Consider the following 23,073-nt stretch of genomic DNA (forward strand, 5'->3'; position numbering starts at 1 on the left):
GCTACACATAGCTATAATATAAAATATAGATTTAGCTCTACAAACAACGTGATGCACAGTGAAAGTTTGTAATGGAAAGCTGGCGTTCCAGCCACATTCCAATGGCCATGAATGTGTTAAGAATGTTCACTAGTATTTGACCAAATGAGATGGCTGGTCTGGGCAGAACACATGCTACTTTCTCACTACAAGATTTTAGCTTTACAAGTGAAATACAGATTAATACTTTATTTACTGTAGAAGTAGAATTGGATGTGGATGTGTGACTTCGGGGCCACTGCAGGGACCCAAATAGGAGCTAGGCAATAGGGCCCCCGGCCTGCAGGAACAGAGGACCCAGGGGGGTACAAAGGGCAAACGCCAGAAACAGGACTGGGGCTGGGAGGTAGGCCCAGGGTTGCTGGGTGAGAAGGACAGACCTGGGGCTGAACTGCAGACTGCAGAGCCTGGGCCAGCGACCTCCTGGGCTGCATTGGCTGGAGCAGGGCCATCCTGGGCTGCATTGGCTGGAGCAGAGCCCTCGCGCAGGCTTCTAGGCCCACTGGCGCTGGAGTGCAGGCTGCAGGGACTGGAGTAGCAACCACCTAGGCTGCAACAGGAAGGTCCCAGACAGCGAGGGCCAGCATGCAGGCTTCTGGGCTCACTGGAGATGGGGTGCAGACTGTAGGCAGTGTAGGGGCTTGAGTCTCACCCTGGGCTGCTGGGGCTGGAGCTTCAACCTCCTAGGCTTCTGAGGGACAGGTTATAGGGGCCAGAATCTGCCATCGTGGAGCTGGAACTAGGCGGGGCCCTAGATCTGGCTGTGATGGTGACGGCCCTGCTGGTGATGACTGCTGGAGCTGCTGGGCCACTGAGGCTGGAGTCGGAGTCTGCTGTCTCAGAGCTGCAGTTGGCCAGAACCCCAGTCTGCTGTCTCAGAGCTGCAGTTGGCCAGAACCCCAGTCTGCTGTCTCAGAGCTGCAGTTGGACAGAACCCCAGTCTGCTGTCTCAGAGCTGCAGTTGGACAGAACCCCAGTCTGCTGTCTCAGAGCTGCAGTTGGCCAGAACCCCAGTCTGCTGTCTCAGAGCTGCAGTTGGCCAGAACCCCAGTCTGCTGTCTCAGAGCTGCAGTTGGCCAGAACCCCAGTCTGCTGTCTCAGAGCTGCAGTTGGACAGAACCCCAGTCTGCTGTCTCAGAGCTGCAGTTGGACAGAACCCCAGTCTGCTGTTTCAGAGCTGCAGTTGGCCAGAACCCCAGTCTGCTGTTTCAGAGCTGCAGTTGGCCAGAACCCCAGCACTGCAGAGGCTGGACACTCTCTCCCTGCTGCTTCCAGGAACCGGTGGCACAGCTGTTGGATCACAGCGGCATGACGCCTGCCTCTGTGCGGTCCCGATACCCACTGCCTCTGTGTCTGGCTTTTCTCCCCCTAGCCAGGATCCCAATCCTCCTCCCTCCAGTCAACCATGATACCCCAGCCGCCGACCTCAGCCAGCCACTGATAAAAGTTATCCTCCTGTAGCCAGGGCCAGTGCACAAACCAACATGGACAGACAAAAAGCCTCAAACAACTGTCCCCATATGGGCCACCAATGTGAGAGGAAGAGGCAGAGAAAGGCTTGAATGACAGACACACAGTCTTTTATTAAACACAACCAAAGTACGTACAAAAGCATGAACACAAAACCAGGTCTTCTCTGACCAAAGTCCTCTACCAAAAACCAAAATCAATCCCAAGCCAATAGAGCACACCTGGGACACCTCCTCTTTCCATGACACACTCCAGGTGTGGCTAACGCCTCGTTAATTCACTTGGAATAATTCACTTGTCTGCCAGTTGACGAGACAAGTGGCTCTCTATTGGCTCTTCCACATAGAAACATTTTAATTGAGAGCTAAGGTGAGCATTGGAAGGCCATGCAACCATGAAGGCTTTTCTATTCTTTGGAGATTATTATCACAATAAGCCTCTGTTGTTTTTTTGGTAAATATAGGTCATGAAAGAGGATATAAAGAAAATGCTTGTCTTCACAGTTTCTGCACTCAGGAACCTGCCTGGTTGCCCATTTTCTAAACAATACATCTATGAGAGACAATTAAATTTCCAGGAACCATTACACTTTTGCTCTTTTGTGAATGCGTGTGTGTGTGTGTGTCTGTGTGTGTGTGTGTGTGCGTGCGTGCGTGCATGCATGTGTGAATAATATAGGTGATCCAATTATGTAAATGCAATATTTTAACAATTGTGGTGTAACATGATTGTAACACGCAGACTATATTATATTTATAGCTTATAGCATGGGTGGCCAACCTGCGGTTCGCAGATTCACGTCGTCAACCAGGAAATAGTCAGTTGTTGTCGTCGAAAATTTATAAAAATAATCACAAGATACATTCAGTGCTGGATCTAACTAAAGGGATTATGGAGACACATTTATGGAAAGTTCAAAGCCGGACCACAAAGCTTCTGGAAGGGTCATGCCGACACGTGATGGGTCATCCGATTCATACGGTGATAGTCTACCAGCAGCAAAAAAAAGTAAGTATCTCAGCCTCTTGGTTATGATTTTATTATATGAAATCTAACTGTAGTGCTGACTCCAAGTATTAAAAAAGTATTCATTCATTCCATAAGAACGTTTCTCTCTCTCTTTCTCTAGTTTCGATGTGTATTTCTTAATTTATTGCAGATTTGTCATAAAATCATATGATTGGTTTGAACCAATGCTAGGGTCGCGAGGATGTCGAGTGAGAACCACTTCAAACCAATCATATACAGTAGCAAATCACCTGGGTAACAAAATAAATGAAAATCTTTTGCTTTGCGCAGGTCATGCTCTCTTACGACAAATGCACACTTAGCTAAAGAATGGCTGGGAAGAAATGCACAGCGAAGCAAAAATATGAAGACAATCACAGGACATTTTTAGAGTGGGAGAGTACATTTTTATTTGTCAAACGTAATGGTAAGCCATTCTGTCTGATATGCCAGACATCATTGGGATATTTCAAAGCTTCAAATCTCCAGTGCCATTTCACCACAAGTTCCACAATTATTATTATTATTATTATAATATATTTTTTTCATCTTTGGCGGTGATTCGGTGAATAACACCATGCTAACATTGACCAGACGTGCTCATTCAGCACCTTCTTGAGATCAAGTGTACACAAAATCTAAGCAAATGAATAAAGGACAGATGATTTACAGTTTTTTTTGTAGATACACTACTGAATTTTGCCATCTGGACCCATGCAATTTGAAATATGAATATAGAATATAGAATATCAGGCCTATAAATGACATTACATTACATTTTTGTCATTTAGCTGACCTTAATAAATGACCTTATTATGGCCAAGTCATACATCTATGGATCGGGAGTTCAATCTGGATTTAGTACCACCAGGCGCCCGTAACAGGGCAGCAAAAACCTTCGTCAACTAAAATAATTCATCAACTAAAATATACGTCACACTAATCGTGTGACCCCCCAGTAAGCTACTGTAACCATGGATAAAAAAAAAAGGGAAAGTCCGAGGAAAATAGGGTTTGCTTTCACGACTAACGATGCAGGCTTACAGTACCTGCCTAATATGTGGTGAGAAATTTGCCAACAACAAAAAATGTACTTTTTATTTAAAAAAAATTCCACAAATAAGGGAATGACTCAAATAGAGGTCCATAGTTTTGTGTTTTATTTCAAAGTAGGTCTACAGATGCCAGTGTTGTTTCTCCTCTTCTGTGTTTTATTTCAAAGTAGGTCTACATGTAGCCGGTACAACGCTGTACCAAACACTTCGACCATGCCTTGAGTGGGAGTCGAACCCCGGGCGTCCGCACCGGGGCCAGCAACACAGACCGCTGTGCCAAGAAAGGATATTCTCTCTAAGCGCTCAGTATGGATGCCTCAGGGGAGTGAGTTTTACTTCTATGTACCATAGTCACACTATCGCAGTACATATCCGTTACATTCACCCCCCCTAAACTCACACCACTCAGGCATCCGGGTCAAACGGCACCACTGTAGCCGGTACAACACTGTACCTGCCAAAGACTTCGACCATACCTAGAGTGGGAGTCGAACCCCGGGCGTCCGCACCGGGGCCAGCAACACAGACCACTCTGCCAAGAAAGGAATTCCCCACTAACTAACCATGTCTATCCTGTCTCTGAGGATCAGGGGAGTGAGTTTTACTTCTATGTACCGCTACCGAGCCAGCCACGTCTCTGGTCACACTATCGCGGTACATATCCGTTACATTCACCCCCCCTAAACTCACTCCACTCCACCCAAGGCACTTCGATGCCTTGAGTGGGATTCGAACCCCGGTCTCCCGCACCGCGAGCGACACCACAGACCTTTGCGCTAGGAAGGAATTCCCTTCTAACTAAGCATGTCTATCCTGTCTCTGAGGATCAGGGGAGTGAGTTTTTTTTTTTTAAACTTTGACCAGTCTGTTGGTTCTTTTTGCGTTTATCGCTTTTTCTCTGGTCAAGTATGACCGACAGAAACAGGTTGAATGGGGGTACAGATGGGGGGAAAGACACTCTGAGAAAGTACGGCTTGTCCGGGAGTCGAACTCGCTACCCCAGATCCGTGACGCGCACGGTTGTCCCCGACGCCGAAATAGCGTTCGAGGTACGCGGTGAGCTACTGGAGCTCCCTGGGGAGTGAGTTTTTTTACTTCTATGTACCGCTACCGAGCCAGCCACGTCTCTGGTCACACTATCGGTACATATCCATTACATACACATGGTAGTCTTTTTTCAAAGTGGACTACTTTTTATTTTATAAATGTTCCACAAATAAGGGAAGGACTCAAATATACAGTACCTGCATAGTTCAGGGTTTTATTTCAAAGTCGGTCTACAGACACCAGTGTTTGTCTCCTCTTCTGTGTTTTATTTAAAAGTAAGTCTACACATGCCAGTCTTTTTTCTCCTCTTCATAAGAGTTTGAGGTTTTCTTTTGTTATAACAGGTAAAAACAGCAATAAAATGTCAAATATTTTCTTTTTGTTGTTTTATAATTCCATTAATGCAACAAACTGTGTGCTATAAGTATACAGTATAATAAATCGCAAATTACTTTGGGTATGCAATCGTCAGGTGTTTTATGCTAAATGTGGGGTATGCTTGGGGTTAACTATATATAAAACGTTATACACTGTGTTATCTACGGAAGCGTATTGCTGCCACACCAGAAAAAAAAAATCCGTATCACGTTATAACATAAAGGTTTCATGTTATAACGTGATAACTTCTTGTTTTAACATAAAACGTTTCACGTTATAACCTAATAACTTCTTGTTATAACATAAAGGTTTTCTTGTTATAACGTGATAACTTCTTGTTTTAACTTAAAACAAGAAGTTATCACATTATAAGGTGAAACCTTTATGTTATAACGTGAAACATTTTATGTTAAAACAAGAAGTTATCACGTTATAACGTGAAACCTTTATGTTATAACGTGATAAGAAGTTATCACGTTATAACGTGAAACGTTTTATGTTAAAACAAGAAGTTATCACGTTATAACGTGAAACCTTTGTTATAACAAGAAGTTATCACGTTATAACATGAAACGCTTTATGTTAAAACAAGAAGTTATCACGTTATGAAACCTTTATGTTATAACGTGAAAAAAAAAAGCAACATTAATTAATACGGACTGTATTGATCTATTTATGACGGGCTTAAGGGGCTCGTGCTAAAAAGTCATACAACGAAGCGAGTTTATAAAGAAATGCATCACCGATGTTGTTGAAATCTTGTCTCCAGAAAATGACCAACTGAAAAAGATGGTGTCAGATGTACAACTGTTTTTAATAAATTACATTTAAATAAATTCACTTTAAATGTATATTTAATGGACAATAACTTTTTTTCTTCTTATTTTAGACTGGGGTGCCTTGGGATTTTAAGTACCTATAAGGGGTGCCGTGACTGAAAAAAAGGTTGAGAAATGCTGGTATATATGGTGTGGCTCTTTGCGGTACCACAGTAATTTTTGTGGCTCTCTGACTGGTTGGCCACCCCTGGCTTATAGCATTCCCTGATATCACAGTAAGCCTAGACAGAGCAGGTGGTTTAGGCCATTATAGGTGAAAATAGGTTCAAATCATGGTTAATACGGTATGCCAGACAGTATGTACAGATATACTGTGTGTATCTGTGTGTGTTTTATGCTTCCTTGAGAGGCTGCTGACTGGGTAGCCATGTTTCATACTATAGGATGTCGTTCTTCTGCCAAATACCGTGATCCAATGTCTCGTAGAGAAACAAAAAACCCAGACCAAATGATAAAAAAGGGCAAATTTATTTAAAGCACTTACATAGAAAAATACGATTGGTTTGACTTAACAATAATAGAGTGCCTGCCTATCCCCAGGCCCTGTTGCTATGTACAACAGTACAATCAATATTAGGGGTGTGGGGGAGAAATCCATTCTTAGATACATCGCAAATTGTTCTTGAACGATTCTGGATCGATGCAGAAAACGTCATAATCGATTCTTTCGAACGTAATTATTCTCAACGGACTGCCACTTTAATTACATTTATTTTATTCAGAAAACATACAAAAAATACAACAATCAGACATCATAAAATGCATTAGAAAAATATAAACATTATTTTAAGACCGGAGTTTGAAGTGATGACTAATGTCACATACAACGTACATTGTGTTTTATGTTTCCGTGACGAAATGGCTGAGCAAGCAAGGAGAGAAATTAAATCACTGTCAGTTTTTGAAAAGCTGCTGTTTGGCCACACTTTGGGTTTTATGAAAAGGATGGGATGAAAGATAGACAAGACGTACACAATTTGCAAGATGTGTCACACAAATATTAAATACTTCAGCAACACAACGAATATGCGAAACCAACAACCTGTAGCGGCTAACTGGAGAACCCTGGGACAGGTACGCGTGACGAAGCTGGCACGGAACTCTTAATAAGGCCAAAAAGATCACTAAGTCCATAGCAAGTTTCATCACAAAAGACTTGTTCAGTAGTGGAAAATGAAGGATTTCATTTTATATTACATACCTTGGAGCCAAGGTACAGTATCCCGAACAGGCGATACTTCACAGTCATACAGACGCTCTGCGGCCACACCAAAACTAAAATAATGGAGTCATTGGAGTAACGCGTGTCGAGTGGTAATAAGCTGTGATTTGTGGACGTCCGTTGCCACAGACTCATATGTACCCGTGACTGCGCATTACATTAGCGATGACTGGCAGCTAGTCACATGTGCTACAAACAAAAGCCATGTATGAAAGTCACACGGGTGCCCATATGGCTTAGCTGTTGTAAAAACTAGCAGAAGAAGATTTAGGTTTGGTGACTGACAACGGTGGTTGCTGCTCAGATGGTTAAATTCTCACATGTCAGATGCTATGTCCCACCTCTCAGCGTGCGCTCAAGCTGCCAAGTGTGTCAAGGCTACTGGGGAGGATCAGACGGGATTAACAGGTTTTTCCATCGCAGCACCTGCACTGCAAATCACCTCTTTGAGGAGAAGCAGAAGCTACCTATGGTCTACCATGCCACAGGCTGAAAACAGATGTCAGTACCAGGTGGAACAGTGCTTATGAGATGGTAGACAGGTTCCTAGTGCAACAACCTGCTACCTGTGCGATCTTGCTTCTCCTCTGGCGAGCAGAGGAGGCCGGCCTCTGCACTCTAAGCAAAGCAGATGTGTTAAATGCAGAGAATGCTATTAAGGCCTTAAAGCCAATGAAACCTGCCATCACTCTCATGTCAGAAGAACCCGACCCGAACAGGGTCTGACTGCTCCTTTGCGTGCCCAACTCATCCAGAACGGGACAGACAGCATCGGAGAGTCTCACCAAAGTTAAAGCATGCCTTCTAAGAGGACCTCCACGTAAGGTACACCAGCATCCACTGTTCATACAGCCTCTGCTCTTGACCCCCTGCATCAAGGCACTGTCAAGAGACTGGACACCAAAAGAGTGACTGCTGAGGCTGCAGTGCATCACCATTCCACCATGTTTTTATGTTAGAATTCATATTCAAATGCTAAATATGGGCTTAAAACAACTTCAAAATCCATAAATAACAGTTGATATAATGATGATGATAATAATAATTAAAATGTTTTGGATTAAAAATAGAAGAAATGTATAAATTTATTAAAGTAGCATGATAAAACGAATAAAAAGTTAGAGTATTATAGGATAATTATTGATATGGATTAGAGGAAGTCGGTTTTTGTTCAAATAACTTGAATGTTGTGATGAGTGAAAGATTGTGATAGCTGTTGTATTTAGCTGTTTTTCTTATTGTGTTTACCTACAGCAGATCGTGACGACTCAGTGAGGTCGAGAAGAAGACACGCCACGGCCCAAGATCATAGAGGAGCAACACCAGCGCCCCTTCTGCTCCCCAAATAAGGGCTTAATCTTTGCTTGAATGAATCTGCTGGGGACAGACCTTCACAGAAGGTAGAGTTCAGCCCGAGATGGCCTGTGACAGAGTTGAGAAGGAAAAGGTCATGTAAAGCTCTACCCCTCTAAGCTGGTGGTGCGTCCATGAGTTGATGTTTCTCTTCCTGCCCCAGTTGTCCAAAAGATATCTGGGCATCCCAAGCACCAGTGTCTTCACACTGCAGGAGATAGTTACAGCACAGCGAAGCACATTGACATGGGCATGTAGACCAGCTTGTTCTTAGAATCTTGAAATCCCAGCATTCGCCAGCTAAGCACATGTTGCACTTCCATGCATTGTCCATTTAATTGTTTTTCTGCATAATTGTATTATTTTATCACATGTTCTATTGAAAGTGTATATATATATTGGAGCTGCTTTTTATTTTGATGCTTTGATATGCACTACAAAGAAATCACTAATTGAAAAGCTGTTATTTGTTGGAAAATGGGCAGCTGTTTATATTACGTGACTCTTTTGTTACAAAAACTGTAAGAGAGTTAATTCACCTGATAGTTTGTATTTATTTTATTGACAAGGGGACTTAGGATAGTACGGGGTATTTGGACATGTCACAATTGGGAGAAAAGGGGGAGAAAATATATATTCCTTTAAATCAGAAATTGAGATGCATCGATAATCATTTTATAATCGAATCGTAGCTCTCAGAATCGTAATCTAATTGAATTGTGAGGTGACTTAAGATTCCCACCCCTAATCAATATCCAGTTTCACAATACAGCAAAGGCACTAGCATTTACTGCAATCAATCATGTCAATGGGGTAGGTGTGGATGAAAGGGATAGGGAGGGGCTCTTTGTGGCACAATCACTATGGCAACTCCTGCCCATTCCATGGTAAGATGGCATGTACTTGCACGTATCAGGGAGTCCAATGCTAATAAAATTAGTTTTACATTAAAGGGGAGCATCACCAAAAAAGGTAATCCATGTTATTCCTATGGTCTAAAACTGTTGAAAAATATTAGTGAACATGAACACTCCCAAATCCAAAATCTATCTAAGAGTGCTACAATTCTAATTTGTGACGTCATCAGATATAAAGTCTGGAGTTGCTCCATACAGTACATTATACCTGATGACATCACAAGTTAAAGTATCTTAAACGTAGTTTACTTCTCTTTTTCATGGCTTTGGCCACATATATTCACAAATATTTATTTAATTTTCCTAGACCATGAAAATAACATATTTAAATTCTTAATGAGGGCAATGTTCCCCTTTAATCCAACCCCATCATTTGGTGATCGGTAGCCTTCCTGGTTCCTTTTGCTCTGTGTGGATATAAAGTTAGTTTGAAATCATTCTTTACTGGTCTTCCGTCCAACAGGAAAGAGAGAGAGAGGAGGTTAAAAGGCAGTGACTGGTGTGAGACAACCGAGGCAAACTGGGGTAAAAGAAGAGAAAGCGAGGAATTTATCGATGGTTTAAGAAAACAAATGCTTGGGGAAGGTGGATAAAGTAAATAAAAAGAGGGGGGGGGGGGTTACGAGTAGATGGCACATAAATCCAGTGTATCAGACACATTATGGACATTATGGCACAAACAATGCTCTTGTCCTTCACAGAAGTACAGTAGTGTTTTTAAAATAACTATTAACAGAGAGAATTCAGTAACAAGATAACCATATCGTTTCTACATTGGTCATGGATTATGGTCCCGATAAGAAATTATATACCCTTTGTAATTCATAGAGTCCAAACCCCCCACCCCCTGATGAATGAGTCATTTGATTTAATCTCTCTGTTGTCTAATGGCAAAACATAAACATGTAGTGCAATTTGTCAGATGCAAGCAAATATACATGTCATCAATGTAGCCATGGGAGGAACAAAAACACTATGACACGAGGTCAAGCGATAAGCATGTTAAATACATGCCTTACAGCTGGATCAGTCAAAGTGCACACTTACTGCACACACACACACACACACACACACACACACACACACACACACACACACACACACACACACACACACACACACACACACACACACACACACACACACACACACACACACACACACACACACACACACCATTTCCCTCTATTCCACAGAAAATCTTCCTGAATAATTAAAATTGGGACACAATGTACTTCCTTCTAAAGGGCTCAGAAAATTATACCGGTAGAAAGAAAAAGATTTCATTTTCATGTAACATTGTAATCAAAACATTTGATATGCCATTGTTTGTTATTCATTGATAATCATTTACATTGAGAAAAATCTAAATATCATTAAATATCTTATTAAATATCATGGAAAATGATAAGGCTTAGATGCTTCTCCAGTTTGACTGGCCTCAACAAGTCGGATTCAAATATATTCCCTTGGAAGATTCTTTGCTTCTAATTCAGATTTTCCCTACCAGAAAGCGATGCCAATTGTTCCTTTCCTTGGGCTCAAGGTCCAGATACCTGTCCATGTGGACAGACTGGTTCAAAGTGTTTCTTCTGGAAAAAGCCCTGATTGTCAGAACAAATCATGATAATATGGTAGTTCCCCCCCCCCCCCCCCCCCCAGCTTTAAAGCCAGCAATTAGTCAGTCAGTATCCGCACTGAACATTCATCCTTTTTGACAGACGCTCCGGCCAGTGAGTCTGTTGTTTGGTATATCATCCATTGCATGTCCGCCCTGTTTGGTTTTATTATCTAAATTCCTTCCACAATGGTCTCAATTTAAGTGGAGTAGTCCAGCGGAGAATTACCACATGGCACCCCGCCTCAAGACTGTGCATAAGGCTTGTAAAGCTTAACCATCATATTCACACACTGGCCTTTGCCTGAGGCTGAGCAGTCTTCCCGTACCTCCCTATAGGCCCTCAGGGAGCACGGGGGGTTGATGGACGATTGTAAGAGGCCTGCTGGCCCAGTCTTAGTTTAGATGTCCCTCTGGGCGGTGAGGTACTTCCGAGCAGCAGAGCCATATTTTCTGGACAGGTCTTGATGGAACTCATCCTTGAGGGTGGCCAGGCAGTTTAGATGTTCCTCTGGGCGGTGAGGTACTTCAGAGCAGCAGAGCCATACTTTCTGGACAGGTCCTGATGGAACTCGTCCTTGAGGGTGGCCAGGCAGTTGCGGTATCCAGGGCTGGAACGGAACTTCGAGATGTCAAAGCTAGGAGCGTGGGGCATGTGGATAACAAAAGCATTGGGGAGGACCATGAAGTCATATTCCTGAGGGATAAAAAAGGAAAACAAGACAGTGTTAACATGTGCTACATGGGAATGCCAGGAAAAGGCTCACGCTTTGCAAAGTGCATGTAATGAAGTTGACCTATATTTCATTAGAATAATATTTTATTGTAACTAAAAGTTAAATGGTAAATTAATGTAATACATTTATACAGCGCTTTTATCGAAAGCGCTTTACAACCTCACATTCACCCATTCACTCACGCATTCACACACCGATGGCGGAGGCAACCATGCAAGGTGCCAACCTGCTCAATGGGAGCAGTTAGGGTTAGGGGTTAAGTGTCTTGCTCAAGGACACTTCGACACGCTGCCCAGGAGGAGCTGGAATCGAACCGGGAACCTTCTGATTACCAGACAACAGCTCTACCTCCTGAGCCACTGGTGCCTCCACTAAATATGACTACTAAAGGCAAAGTCAATCCAATCATTACATCACAAATTAGAATTTGCATCACGATTTTTTATTTTTTATTTATCTACTTTTTTCTCCCATTTTCTATTTTTCTCCCATCCCAATTTCGTATCGTCCAATTCTACCCTCCCCTGTCTCGAACTCTGTTGGGCCATGCCTCCCACATCACGTGTCCCCGCCGGTACTCGAGGAAGCAGCCGTCGCATCTTTTCACCTGCACAGCGCGATCTCCCTTGCCCACTACACCACCTAGCCGCCTCACATCACGATGTTGTAAAGGGGAAGTTCAACAAGGCTTTTCTGTTCCCTGATTAATAAGCAGCAAACTATACTTGCTATATACTGTAGACTATACCTGTGCATCCAGCTCCATTATATGGGACACCTTATTCCAGCCAAAGCCCACAAAGCGCTGGTCGTACTCCGGACAGTCCCGTCTAACCACAACGTAGGGCTCAAAGTCCGACTCCCACTCCACCTTGTAGGGTGTGGTGGCTGTTCGCCACTTGGCGTAGTCGGTCGGAGCATGGCCCTTAGTCCAGACATGATACCTTGAAATATAGAGGAACAGAATAGCATGACAAATAAGAAAAACCTGATGACTAAACTTCACTTAGTTAGAACAGTCTAACAGCCTATTGTTCCATCATCATTCGTTAATATTTACTCATTATTAACAGACTGTTTCCCTAAGTCGTGGCCATGGTGCGGGCACCTGAAGGTGTAGAGGGTCCCCATGTCCAGCATGGAGAGCAGCTCAGCTTTGGACTTGGGGAAGGACAGGCGGTAACGAAGTGTCTCAAAAGCCGGGACCACTAGAGCCTTCTTGGTGTGAGCCATGTCCAACTGCACCACAGACTTTCTGCACAGAGCAAACACAAAACCAGTAGTGAACAACCATTTACATAAACTATACCCACGATGGAAACTAAAACAAATACAGTAGATTAGATTCAAGATTAGATTGAAATGTATTGTCATTATACAGCACAAGTACAGCACAACAAAAATAAGTTTGGCAAATGTAACAGTAAAGTGCAACAGCGATATACAATGTAAAGGTGATTAAACCGGGTACAAAATATACAAATTAGTACTACTGAGTGTACAGCACATCATCTACAGATGTATGTAGTACAATATGTACAGTGATACAGGTAAAGAGACAGCATGGTAGTAGTCATACTGGCCAGCAGTGTAACTAGTAAGAGAATGATATATACAAATATAGATCTAGTATCTACAGATATGTAAAAGGATTATGTGCAGGTAAGTACAGACAGGTGTGGATATATATATATATATATATATATATATATATATATATATATATATATATATATATATATATATATATATATATATATAGTGAGAATATATATATATATACAGCATTATTGTACATGCTATCATACAGAGCTATGGGTTATATGCAGGTGTATATAGAGGGGTTTTATGCAGGTATATTCAGACAAATATGGATATATACATGCATAATAATTGTTCACATTTAGAGGGAACTCAGACTCTACTGGTATCAATGCACTGCCCTTACCTGAGGTATTCATAGAGACCATACATGGGCAGAAAGTCGACATCTGCCAGGAAAACGTATGGTGTGTTGGCGTTCCTCAGGGCCACATTCCTCACCAGGTTCACCGGGTAGAATTGGCCTTCCTTGTAGACAATGTGATAGCCAACATTCTTGCGGTTCTTGAGAACCTCGGAGGCCTGGGCGTAGCGCAGGAACTGCTGGGCTTCGGCGTCTGACATGTAGAGAGCCAGGCTGATGGGCCCCTCCCAGTGCTTACAGATGGCTTCCAACATTTGCAACCTGCCGTGTGGGGAGATGGAGATATATGAATGCATTATTTATTGGAGATATGGAGGCTAGGGGCAGAATGAAGAAAGAATGGATGAAGCCAAGAAGAATGGATCATTTGAGATGGTGATGGCCAGGCGGCTGGGTAGTGTAGAGCAGGGGTTCCTAAAGTTTGCGACCCCCGAAATAACGGTGTCAGAGAGCCGCAACCCCCACTATTATAGTAGGTGGTTGAAACATGCAAACGTTCACACGCACATGCACTAATAAGCATTGGAGGCTTTTAACACGCACAATAACTACACAAAATAACACAATAATCAAACAACCATAAAATGTATACATATAGCTTGTTTAATTTAGTAGGCTAATGTTCAACGCACCTAATGAGATGGATGGGCTACTATGCTTGGAGCACAACAAGTCCAGTCTGGGTTTAATTTTGGAGACAACGACTCGGAGATCATCCTCCACATTCAGACGTGATCTGTACTTATTTTTTATATATAACTCTGTGCAGAGAGAATGTTTTTTCGCATAGGTAGGTAGATCCAAATGGCATCAATACATCCATTGCAGCATTGGATAGCTGTGCGTATTCCCCCTCAACTGATATCCAGAACTCAGCCAGCGGCTTGGACTGAAACACTTTCTTTAAAGTTCGGTCGCTTGATAACATATTTTACTTTCTTCACTCTGTCAATAAGCTGATAATTGTGCCGTTCGAGAGCAGCACTGATTCTATGTCACGACTCACAAGGAGCCAGTTTATCCCCATGCATATTCCGACTTATAGCTATAGCTATTATTATTATTATTATAGGCCTATTTCACACATTCTATGAAATCAATACATTCTGGAAATCATCTTGTGATTCCCCCCCTCCCCCACCCCCCGTGGCTGCTCGCAACCCCTACCCCACTTTGGGAACCACTGGTGTAGAGGTCTAAGCACGAGGTCTAAGCCTACCACCGCAGAGAACCACAGAGATTCGGCTTTGTCAGTTGTCCCTACGAACACAATTGGCAGTGTTTGCGGGTGGGTCGTTGCAATAGCGACTCCTACTGGTCGGCCGGGGCGCCTGTTCAGCAGGGAGCGGATGTGGGGGACATAGCGCAAACCTCTGTGCGCGTTATGCACTCTCAGTGAAACTCCTCGCTGTTAGGTGAAAAGAAGCGGCTGGCAACTCCACATGTATTGGAGGAGGCATGTGGTAGTCTACACCCTCCCAGAACAACAGTAGCAGTAGTGCAACGACGAGGAGGAAATTGGCATAACGACTAAATTGGGGAGTGATGTGCTAGAACTACCTGTCCATAGAGAGCTGGGCGACCAGTGTGACATCATTGTCATCATCAGTGGGCGTGTACTCATACTGCAGGAAGTAGAGGTGCACACGGTGCACTGTGACCCGCTCTCGGCGGAAATCGTAACATTGGTCGTCTTCATCCAGGTCCTCCAGGGCAGTCTGCAACTGAGAGGAAGAGAACAACTGCAAAGCATCAGAAAACAGCCCAGTGATGACAGTGAAAGCCATGCAATCCTCCGCTATAAAAGATTGACTGAATTTTAAGAACGACCGGCTATTAGAAATCATTGCCCCTTGACTTAATATTGAGAGTGGCATGAGCACAATCAATCAGGAAATAAAACGCGTTCCACAAAATTTTATTTTTGTGTCAACAATTAAACAAAATGTGAGTACTAAAATGTAGCCTACATAATAATCAATTGATAAAATGTAGCCTTTGTTTTTCCAGATTACTGATGCTAGTTACATGCTAGCTGCTACATGGAAATATCTTCAACCGGCTACTGAAATTGCCCTTTGGTTTACATTTCAAGTGGAGAAAAAAAAATTTGGACAGTGTTAATCACTCCCCTCTTGGAGTAAATTCAACAGTAGTTCCCTACCCGTACACTCTCTGTGGTGGCCTGGCTGGGGCAGCCAAACAGCTCTCGCCTCAACAGGTTCCCGTCGTACTCCAGGAAGGTCAGGTACAGATTCCTGAAGAACTCCACATGTTTGTTCTTGACACGCAGCTTCTTAGGAGAGTTCCAGTGGATCACCTTAAACAGAGTATTCAGAAAGTACAGTAAAAAGTACAGTCTCGCCGTCAGATCCACACTTCATAGGTCATGATGTTTAGCTGTATTCTGTGTACGTATTGTGAGTCTACCTTGAGGTCAGACACCTCTGTGTAACACTGTTCGGAACGCGTGTGGTCAGATAGCTGGACGTTCCAGAAGCAAGGTAGTTGGTGCACTAGGACTGGATTCTGCTTTATGAAGGCATTGAAGATGTCCTGCAGGCAACAAACAGTGGATTACAAACCGTTGCCCCAGCCAGTAATAACCAGACAGCGTATTGCACAATACAATGTAATGAAGCAGACAGCGCCCCCTGGTGGCATTGATGTGGCACTGACCTGGTCAGCCAGTGACGTACTGAGCATGCTCATTAGCTCTCTCTCTGCAGTAAGCCGCCACATCTGCTCCCAGCCCATTCGCCGAAGACGCTCCACGTAGAACAGAATGACACCTGCACCAAACCGCAAACATCATATACAAGCCTGACATTATTTTTGCGTCTCCCATTCATACAGAAAACATTGGCTCAGTGGTTGACTATATTATCTTCTCATGGCGTTTTTTTTTTTTTTTTGGGTAGTCATCCACTCACATTTAGCCACTCTACCTTTAGTGGTGTCTCACATGCATGGCACTTTGTGTTCAATCAAAGAGCCTGGAAGGCGTGATGAATGCTTCACATCTATAGCACGTTTTGTCTCCGTTTCTGCTAGGTGCCAAATCTCACCTGTGTTGAAGCCTCGTCCCAGGGCAGGCCATGGCTTGTGATTCTTCCAAAGGTTCCCCAGGTACCAGTCACTCTGGTTCTCCACCAGCCCTATCACCTGCTTGTCTGATGACAAAAAGCAAGCAACAAAAAGTCAGTCAGTCAGTCAGTCAGTTAGCAATTCTCCATGAAGTGGTCACACTTTGATTTAGCTCTTGGCTGAACCGAGAGGTCATACCAGTGAACTTCCTGAAGATACCCCAGAGCTCAGCAATGTCAGTGGCGAAGGTGATGTCTGTGTCCAGGACGATGACCTTTGACAGGTCGGAGGGCAAGGCTTTGGTTAGGGTCAGCTTCATCAGGCCGTAAATACCTGAGTAGTGCTTATTGGGTATCCACGACACCTCCGACTGAAAGAGAAGAAGGTACAGGGAATTAAATCATTGTTTGTTATGTATTGTTTGCTAACATAGCTTAATGTATAGTATGATATATAGATAGATCAAGTGCAAACAACATCAGCGCTGATTTTTATTTTTTTTTATATTTTGTATTTGTCCAATATATTGTGTAGCAAAATCTCTCTTCACCACATTAATCCAGCATCACTACATTATGAAGCACCATGCTTTTGGCATGTATTTTTCTCTATGAATGGGCAAATAGCATTTGTTAATTAATTCTCTTGATTCGGCATAATTGGATCTACACAAGTGTATCATCTGCACATATAATCAGCTTAGATGCGGGGATGTTTTTCTTCCCATTCTGCTGGATGTGAATGGAATGTGAGAGGGCTTTTCCACCAGGTCGAGACATTTGAGAGCACAAAGGGCTATTGTTTCTGCTAAGACTGTGAAGGATGGGATTGTGATGATGAGACAGAGCTGGAGCCAGTCACTCTGTGAGGAGGAGGAGGAGGAGGAGGAGGAGGAGGAGGAGGAGGAGGAGGAGGAGGAGGAGGAAGGGTGGACAGGTTGGTCTCTGAGGAAGCTGCTGACAGAGGATCTGGCTGCTGCTCGCATCTATACTGGCACGGACACTGACACAGGACACACACACACACACATGTGCAGGTGTACACATGCACACACATGCACACACACACTAAATTGTATGCCAGTTCCCTCAATGCCAGCCGCTATAGGAGAGCATCACATTTCCAAGTTAGGGATAGGGAGGCATCTCAGCATGAAAAGACTACGCTATGTATTGCAAGATGAACAGCTGATGTGATATTATGCAGAGACTGTTCAGTTATTTAAAACCAAGTGATCATGCAGGACTTGGGCCTCAGCTTGGACCAGCACAGGAACAAGTGATCATGCAGGACTTGGGCCTCAGCTTGGACCAGCACAGGAACAAGTGATCATGCAGGACTTGGGCCTCAGCTTGGACCAGCACAGGAACAAGTGATCATGCAGGACTTGGGCCTCAGCTTGGACCAGCACAGGAACAAGTGATCATGCAGGACTTGGGCCTCAGCTTGGACCAGCACAGGAACAAGTGATCATGCAGGACTTGGGCCTCAGCTTGGACCAGCACAGGAACAAGTGATCATGCAGGACTTGGGCCTCAGCTTGGACCAGCACAGGAACAAGTGATCATGCAGGACTTGGGCCTCAGCTTGGACCAGCACAGGAACAAGTGATCATGCAGGACTTGGGCCTCAGCTTGGACCAGCACAGGAACAAGTGATCATGCAGGACTTGGGCCTCAGCTTGGACCAGCACAGGAACAAGTGATCATGCAGGACTTGGGCCTCAGCTTGGACCAGCACAGGAACAAGTGATCATGCAGGACTTGGGCCTCAGCTTGGACCAGCACAGGAACAAGTGTAGAAATGAACCAATGAGATTCAAAGGGGCGGTGGCACAGGTCCCTCTTCTTCATACTTGCGTTTTCATAAATATCTTTTGCCATTATTATCTCTCTGACATGATGAGTGTGCAGATGCATAACTTGACAAGCGTCAACGTGAACTTAACGTTAGCCGGCCAGCTACTGGACCACCTGTAACACCGTCATCAATCTATCCTTTATTCTGTCGTGCCGAATTCCGATGTTTGATCCGTCACTTGGACCTATTCGCTACGTTAAAGTTGAGCGATACTCTGTGTTGTTATTCCATGCTGGTGTGTGTAAACAATCCCATTGTCTAGTGAGTGTGACAATCTGCGAAGAGCAACATCTGGTTGGCTCTCATGTGCAGCTCTCACTGTCATCAAAGGCAACAAACAAGATAGAGAATGAATGGGAAGATCTTTCTCTCTCTCTACCCCCCCTCCCCCCATGCTCTCTTTTTTCTCTCTCCTCGGGCCACATGATGGAAATCCCCTGTGACAAATTACCTATTTTGGATTCAAAACTGTGATTTCTGCCGAAAGCAGATATCAATATGGATCATCCAATTAGAGTAAAAAAATAAATAACTCCCGATTTTGCACAGAGGTGTTGATAATGAGGACAGTGTAGTAGTGTACTCGGCTGATCAATTTCAGAGTCCTCATTGTTCAAGGCCGAGACGAGACTGAATAAAAAACAAATAAAAATGCAGTGCATTCTGACATGACAAGACAGAGATTCTCACATTGTGCTGTTAACACTGGTCTGGAGACCAAGACAAGTCTAGAGTACTATAATACCATGAACCAAGTACATTATGTATTTGAGGAGATTAGCCAATATCCAAATGCAGGACAACTGATATGCAATCGATGTAATTTTAGACACCTTTGGCTGAGAGCAGTGAGCTGAGATAACCAGTGTAGTAAAACACGTTGTTATCTCTGTGACAGATTAAGTGGAGGACAGCGCCGTGGTGAAAACTGTCTGGCGAGGGCTGTACCGCTGCTCACAGCTGATTTAGACATCAGTGACTGTTTTCCCTTTGACGTGGTAAATGTTGTATTTGACTTTTAACGACTTTGACTTCAGAGTCTTTATATCGACTTGAGTTATAAGGAATAGAAGAGGAGATGCTTTATTGCTAATGGAATATAAAGAGGTGCTCGAGAAACAAGCAGCACAGGGAGCAATGTTAGAATGGAGAGCGCTTGAGGGCCGCTTTACCTTAAGTTCATCCGCATCGTAGAAGCTGACCTGCACGGACGGAACCATCCATGACTGGAACAGAGAACTCAGGATACGATTGGCTACTGTGTCAGTGATGAAGTGGAAATGAAGTGGGTTTCTCCTGGGAAACAGAACAGAGATAATGTGTGTGTGAGAGAGAGAGTGAGAGACATAATATTTTATTAAGGATCGAGGGATTCAGCAAGGTTGCTATCTTATTCCAACACTATTCACAGTTCACAAAAATAAATTGACCAGACATGAAATCATTCCTAAGCACATGGCCTATAACTACATAATGAAGATGTATCTCTGCTGTTGCTGCCAACTAGAGAGGACTTATCTATCACACAGCTTTTATTAGACCTGGGCCCTGACAGTTAACTTCCAATGGCTAAATTGATACACGTGTCAGGAAAACAAACACTCAGAATCTACATTACACCACACACACACACACACACACACACACACACGCAAAATGTAAAACCATCTAGGTCTGAACAAAGTCAGCTCCTCTGGGACCTTCAACATGACTGTGAAAGATCTGAGAGGAAAAAAACATGAGCACTAATTACATTAGTAATTTATATCCTAATTAAAATATGGCTCCAATATTTCCAATAAGCCCCGGAACCAATAGCATTTAACAGTGGGACAGGGGTTTCCATTGCAAATAGGCGTGTAAAAATAGAATAATGTACGTTAAAATCAAACTGCTTTGATCTGTAACATTGGAACTTCAATTAATCTGTATTTATGTGTGTTTATTTTATATGATTAGTTTATAAACATTATTCTGTGTTTTAGAGTTTGGATTCAGATTTGAATTGCATATATTCAGTTATTGATGACTGAATCAGTCGTGGCACATTTTAGTTCCTAACACTAAATAATATCAAAATGAATCAATTGAATTGAACCAAATGTAAGATGGTCAACATTGTCAACATGTAAGATTGTGTAATCAGAATTCAATCAAATCACTTAAAATGTTACACACCTAATGACACAATAACACCAAATAATGCATGCAGAGAATAATTGGAGCACACAAAAACTAGGTTCAAGGTTTGATACCCATGGGGCCATCCATGCAAAAAGCATAAATTATGCACTAATGGCACTGTGCTCTTTCTATGGTCCAAATGCACTGTTATGTTAACTATCAAATGCTATCAACATTTAAAATCCAGTGACCACTAAAAAGTGCCCTAATCTGCTGTGAGATAGCCCTGAGCCCCAATAAACCCAAAATTAAAGAGAATGTTATTTGCCACTAAACAGAAACTTCACAGCAGCAGAATATGGTTAAATGGTATGGTTAAAAATAAATTAGAAAAGCCTTGACTATGTGTAGTCTAACTGAACGCAGCATGGCCATAGAAACATCTCAAAGACCAGAGTATGAGACCTGAGCCCAGAGTATGAATAATGTTTTTACAGTTGCAAGGTTAAAACGTGAAGGTTTAACCACCCAAGGCATTAAGCACAATTCAACGCTGATATCACTTTCTGGCTGCACTGTAACTCAGCTTGATGAACAGAAATGAATGTACTCTCTGAATTGCCAAAATGTGCAATCAGTGCTTATTTATAACCTCCAACACAGCATATCCACTCTCAGGTACATTGGCATCGAAGGTATCAAATACCCCAGGAGGTGACATTGTCCAGAAGTGTTCTGGACACTGGGTACTCTCACACCAAGAGGTTTGAATGAGGATTTTAGTATCAGACCATTCTTGTGATGATGGATGATTGTGATGCCGACCTTTGGTTGTCTGTGCTGTTCACTATGATTTTTGTTGTGTTTCTCCTGTTTCTAAATGTTAGGGACCTCATTTTAGAATATAAAGGCGTCTCTTTTTAGATCTAGCCATATTGAAAGTATGAAGGTTACTGGCCTGATGTAATTCTATTGTGCTTCGAAGGTATTTTCTATAATTCTCTGTACCATATGTATATATTTTCTTAAAATGTGTCTGCATTTAATATGTATAACCTGTTCGTATTAGTGGCAAAAAGGTGGTATTATACCTGTATCATGTGACCGGGGCATAATGGTCTATGATGGATGGAGACTTTGTATACATGTTTTTTTTTTTATATGGCATTTCTGCTTTTGGGGACAGGACAGTGAGATACAGGAAACCAGGTAGAGAGAAGGGGGAGGACATGCAACAAATGTCCTGGGCCGGATTTGAACCCAGGACGTTGCAATCACACGGTACTCGTCCTATCGTGGTGCGCCACAGGGACGCCCCCTTGAATACATGTTTAAGTCTGAAGAAGAGCAGTAATGTCACTTGTGGATGTGAGAATAAATTGAATATAAGGAAGCTACAGTGTGCAGACCTTGTTCTATGTTTTATTTATAACCTTCCACAACACAATCAGGAATCACAATCAGTGACGATATGAATGACTGAATGAGTTCAGGTGATCTGTTCAACCTTTAACAAACATTTAGCTGATGCTGATCATTTGTTTGATAATAAATATGTGGGGCCCCATAATCAATGCAAGCAAAACAACTCATGATGTTGTCATAGGGCTAGAGATATTGTTTACAATGATTTGCATACATTGACTGTGGGTCTGACACCGAAAAAGTTACAGAATACAAATATCTTGGCATCTGGCTTGATGAGAAATTTACATTTAAGTAGCATATAAACAATCTTGCCAGTAAATTGTGCCAAAAAAATTGGATACTTGTACAGGAACAGAACCGGCCTCCCAATGAATAGGAGAAAGATGGTAATTGAAGCAGTTTTTCCATCTGTCTTGGATTATGGAGATGTAATTTATAGAAGTGCTGCTTCATCCACTCTGAAATCTCTATTGGTATCGGTTTATCTTTAACCCTTATGTGGTGTTAGGGTCTCCAGCGACCCGTTTCAAGGTTTTAATGTAATAACTACTAATAATAGTAATAATATTCCAGTAAAAGACGATTATCATAGAATGGTCTAGAATGAACAGTTTTTTACCTCAAAACGGGTGCTTTTCAAAATGCTCTCAAACGGAAATAAAGCGATAAAAAAAACAATCTGCCTTGACAGCACTGACTGGAAAAGGATTCTTTGCTAAGCGACGGGCAGATTAGACACATAGCCATAATTTAAAACATAGATTAAGCGATATTAAGCGTAACATTGGCGCCGATGGTGGCATTGAAGCGCTACCTCTGGCGCCACCTCGTGGCATTCAGTGTTAATATGCCTGTAAAAAATTATTGACATCATTGTAAATGAAAGCTTGCTCTTCATTATTAAATGAAGATTGAAATTGAATAA

At 42.7% G+C, this 23,073-nt stretch overlaps 1 protein-coding gene across 3 annotated transcripts in view; it reads right to left on the bottom strand.

The window, feature by feature from the left end:
• Positions 1-11,001: 11,001 nt before the first annotated feature.
• large2 (LARGE xylosyl- and glucuronyltransferase 2) overlaps positions 11,002-23,073 on the bottom strand; it is a 101,406-nt gene continuing 89,334 nt past the window's right edge. For 2 of the 3 annotated variants that reach the window (XM_084337226.1, XM_084337227.1), the window contains 11 exons: positions 19,769-19,892; positions 16,935-17,106; positions 16,718-16,822; positions 16,329-16,441; positions 16,080-16,205; positions 15,814-15,969; positions 15,210-15,373; positions 13,632-13,910; positions 12,792-12,938; positions 12,432-12,627; positions 11,002-11,643 (listed from right to left, as the gene is read on the bottom strand). In XM_084337226.1, coding sequence (XP_084193352.1) covers positions 11,446-11,643; positions 12,432-12,627; positions 12,792-12,938; positions 13,632-13,910; positions 15,210-15,373; positions 15,814-15,969; positions 16,080-16,205; positions 16,329-16,441; positions 16,718-16,822; positions 16,935-17,106; positions 19,769-19,892 — 1,780 coding nt within the window. In that variant the 3' untranslated portion in view covers positions 11,002-11,445. The remainder of the gene's footprint in view (positions 11,644-12,431; positions 12,628-12,791; positions 12,939-13,631; positions 13,911-15,209; positions 15,374-15,813; positions 15,970-16,079; positions 16,206-16,328; positions 16,442-16,717; positions 16,823-16,934; positions 17,107-19,768; positions 19,893-23,073) is intronic. The other variant, XM_084337228.1, reaches the window with a different exon arrangement.

This window comes from Notolepis coatsorum (genome assembly GCF_963971535.1).
Source record: "Notolepis coatsorum genome assembly, chromosome: 20".
Lineage (NCBI taxonomy): Eukaryota > Metazoa > Chordata > Actinopteri > Aulopiformes > Paralepididae > Notolepis > Notolepis coatsorum.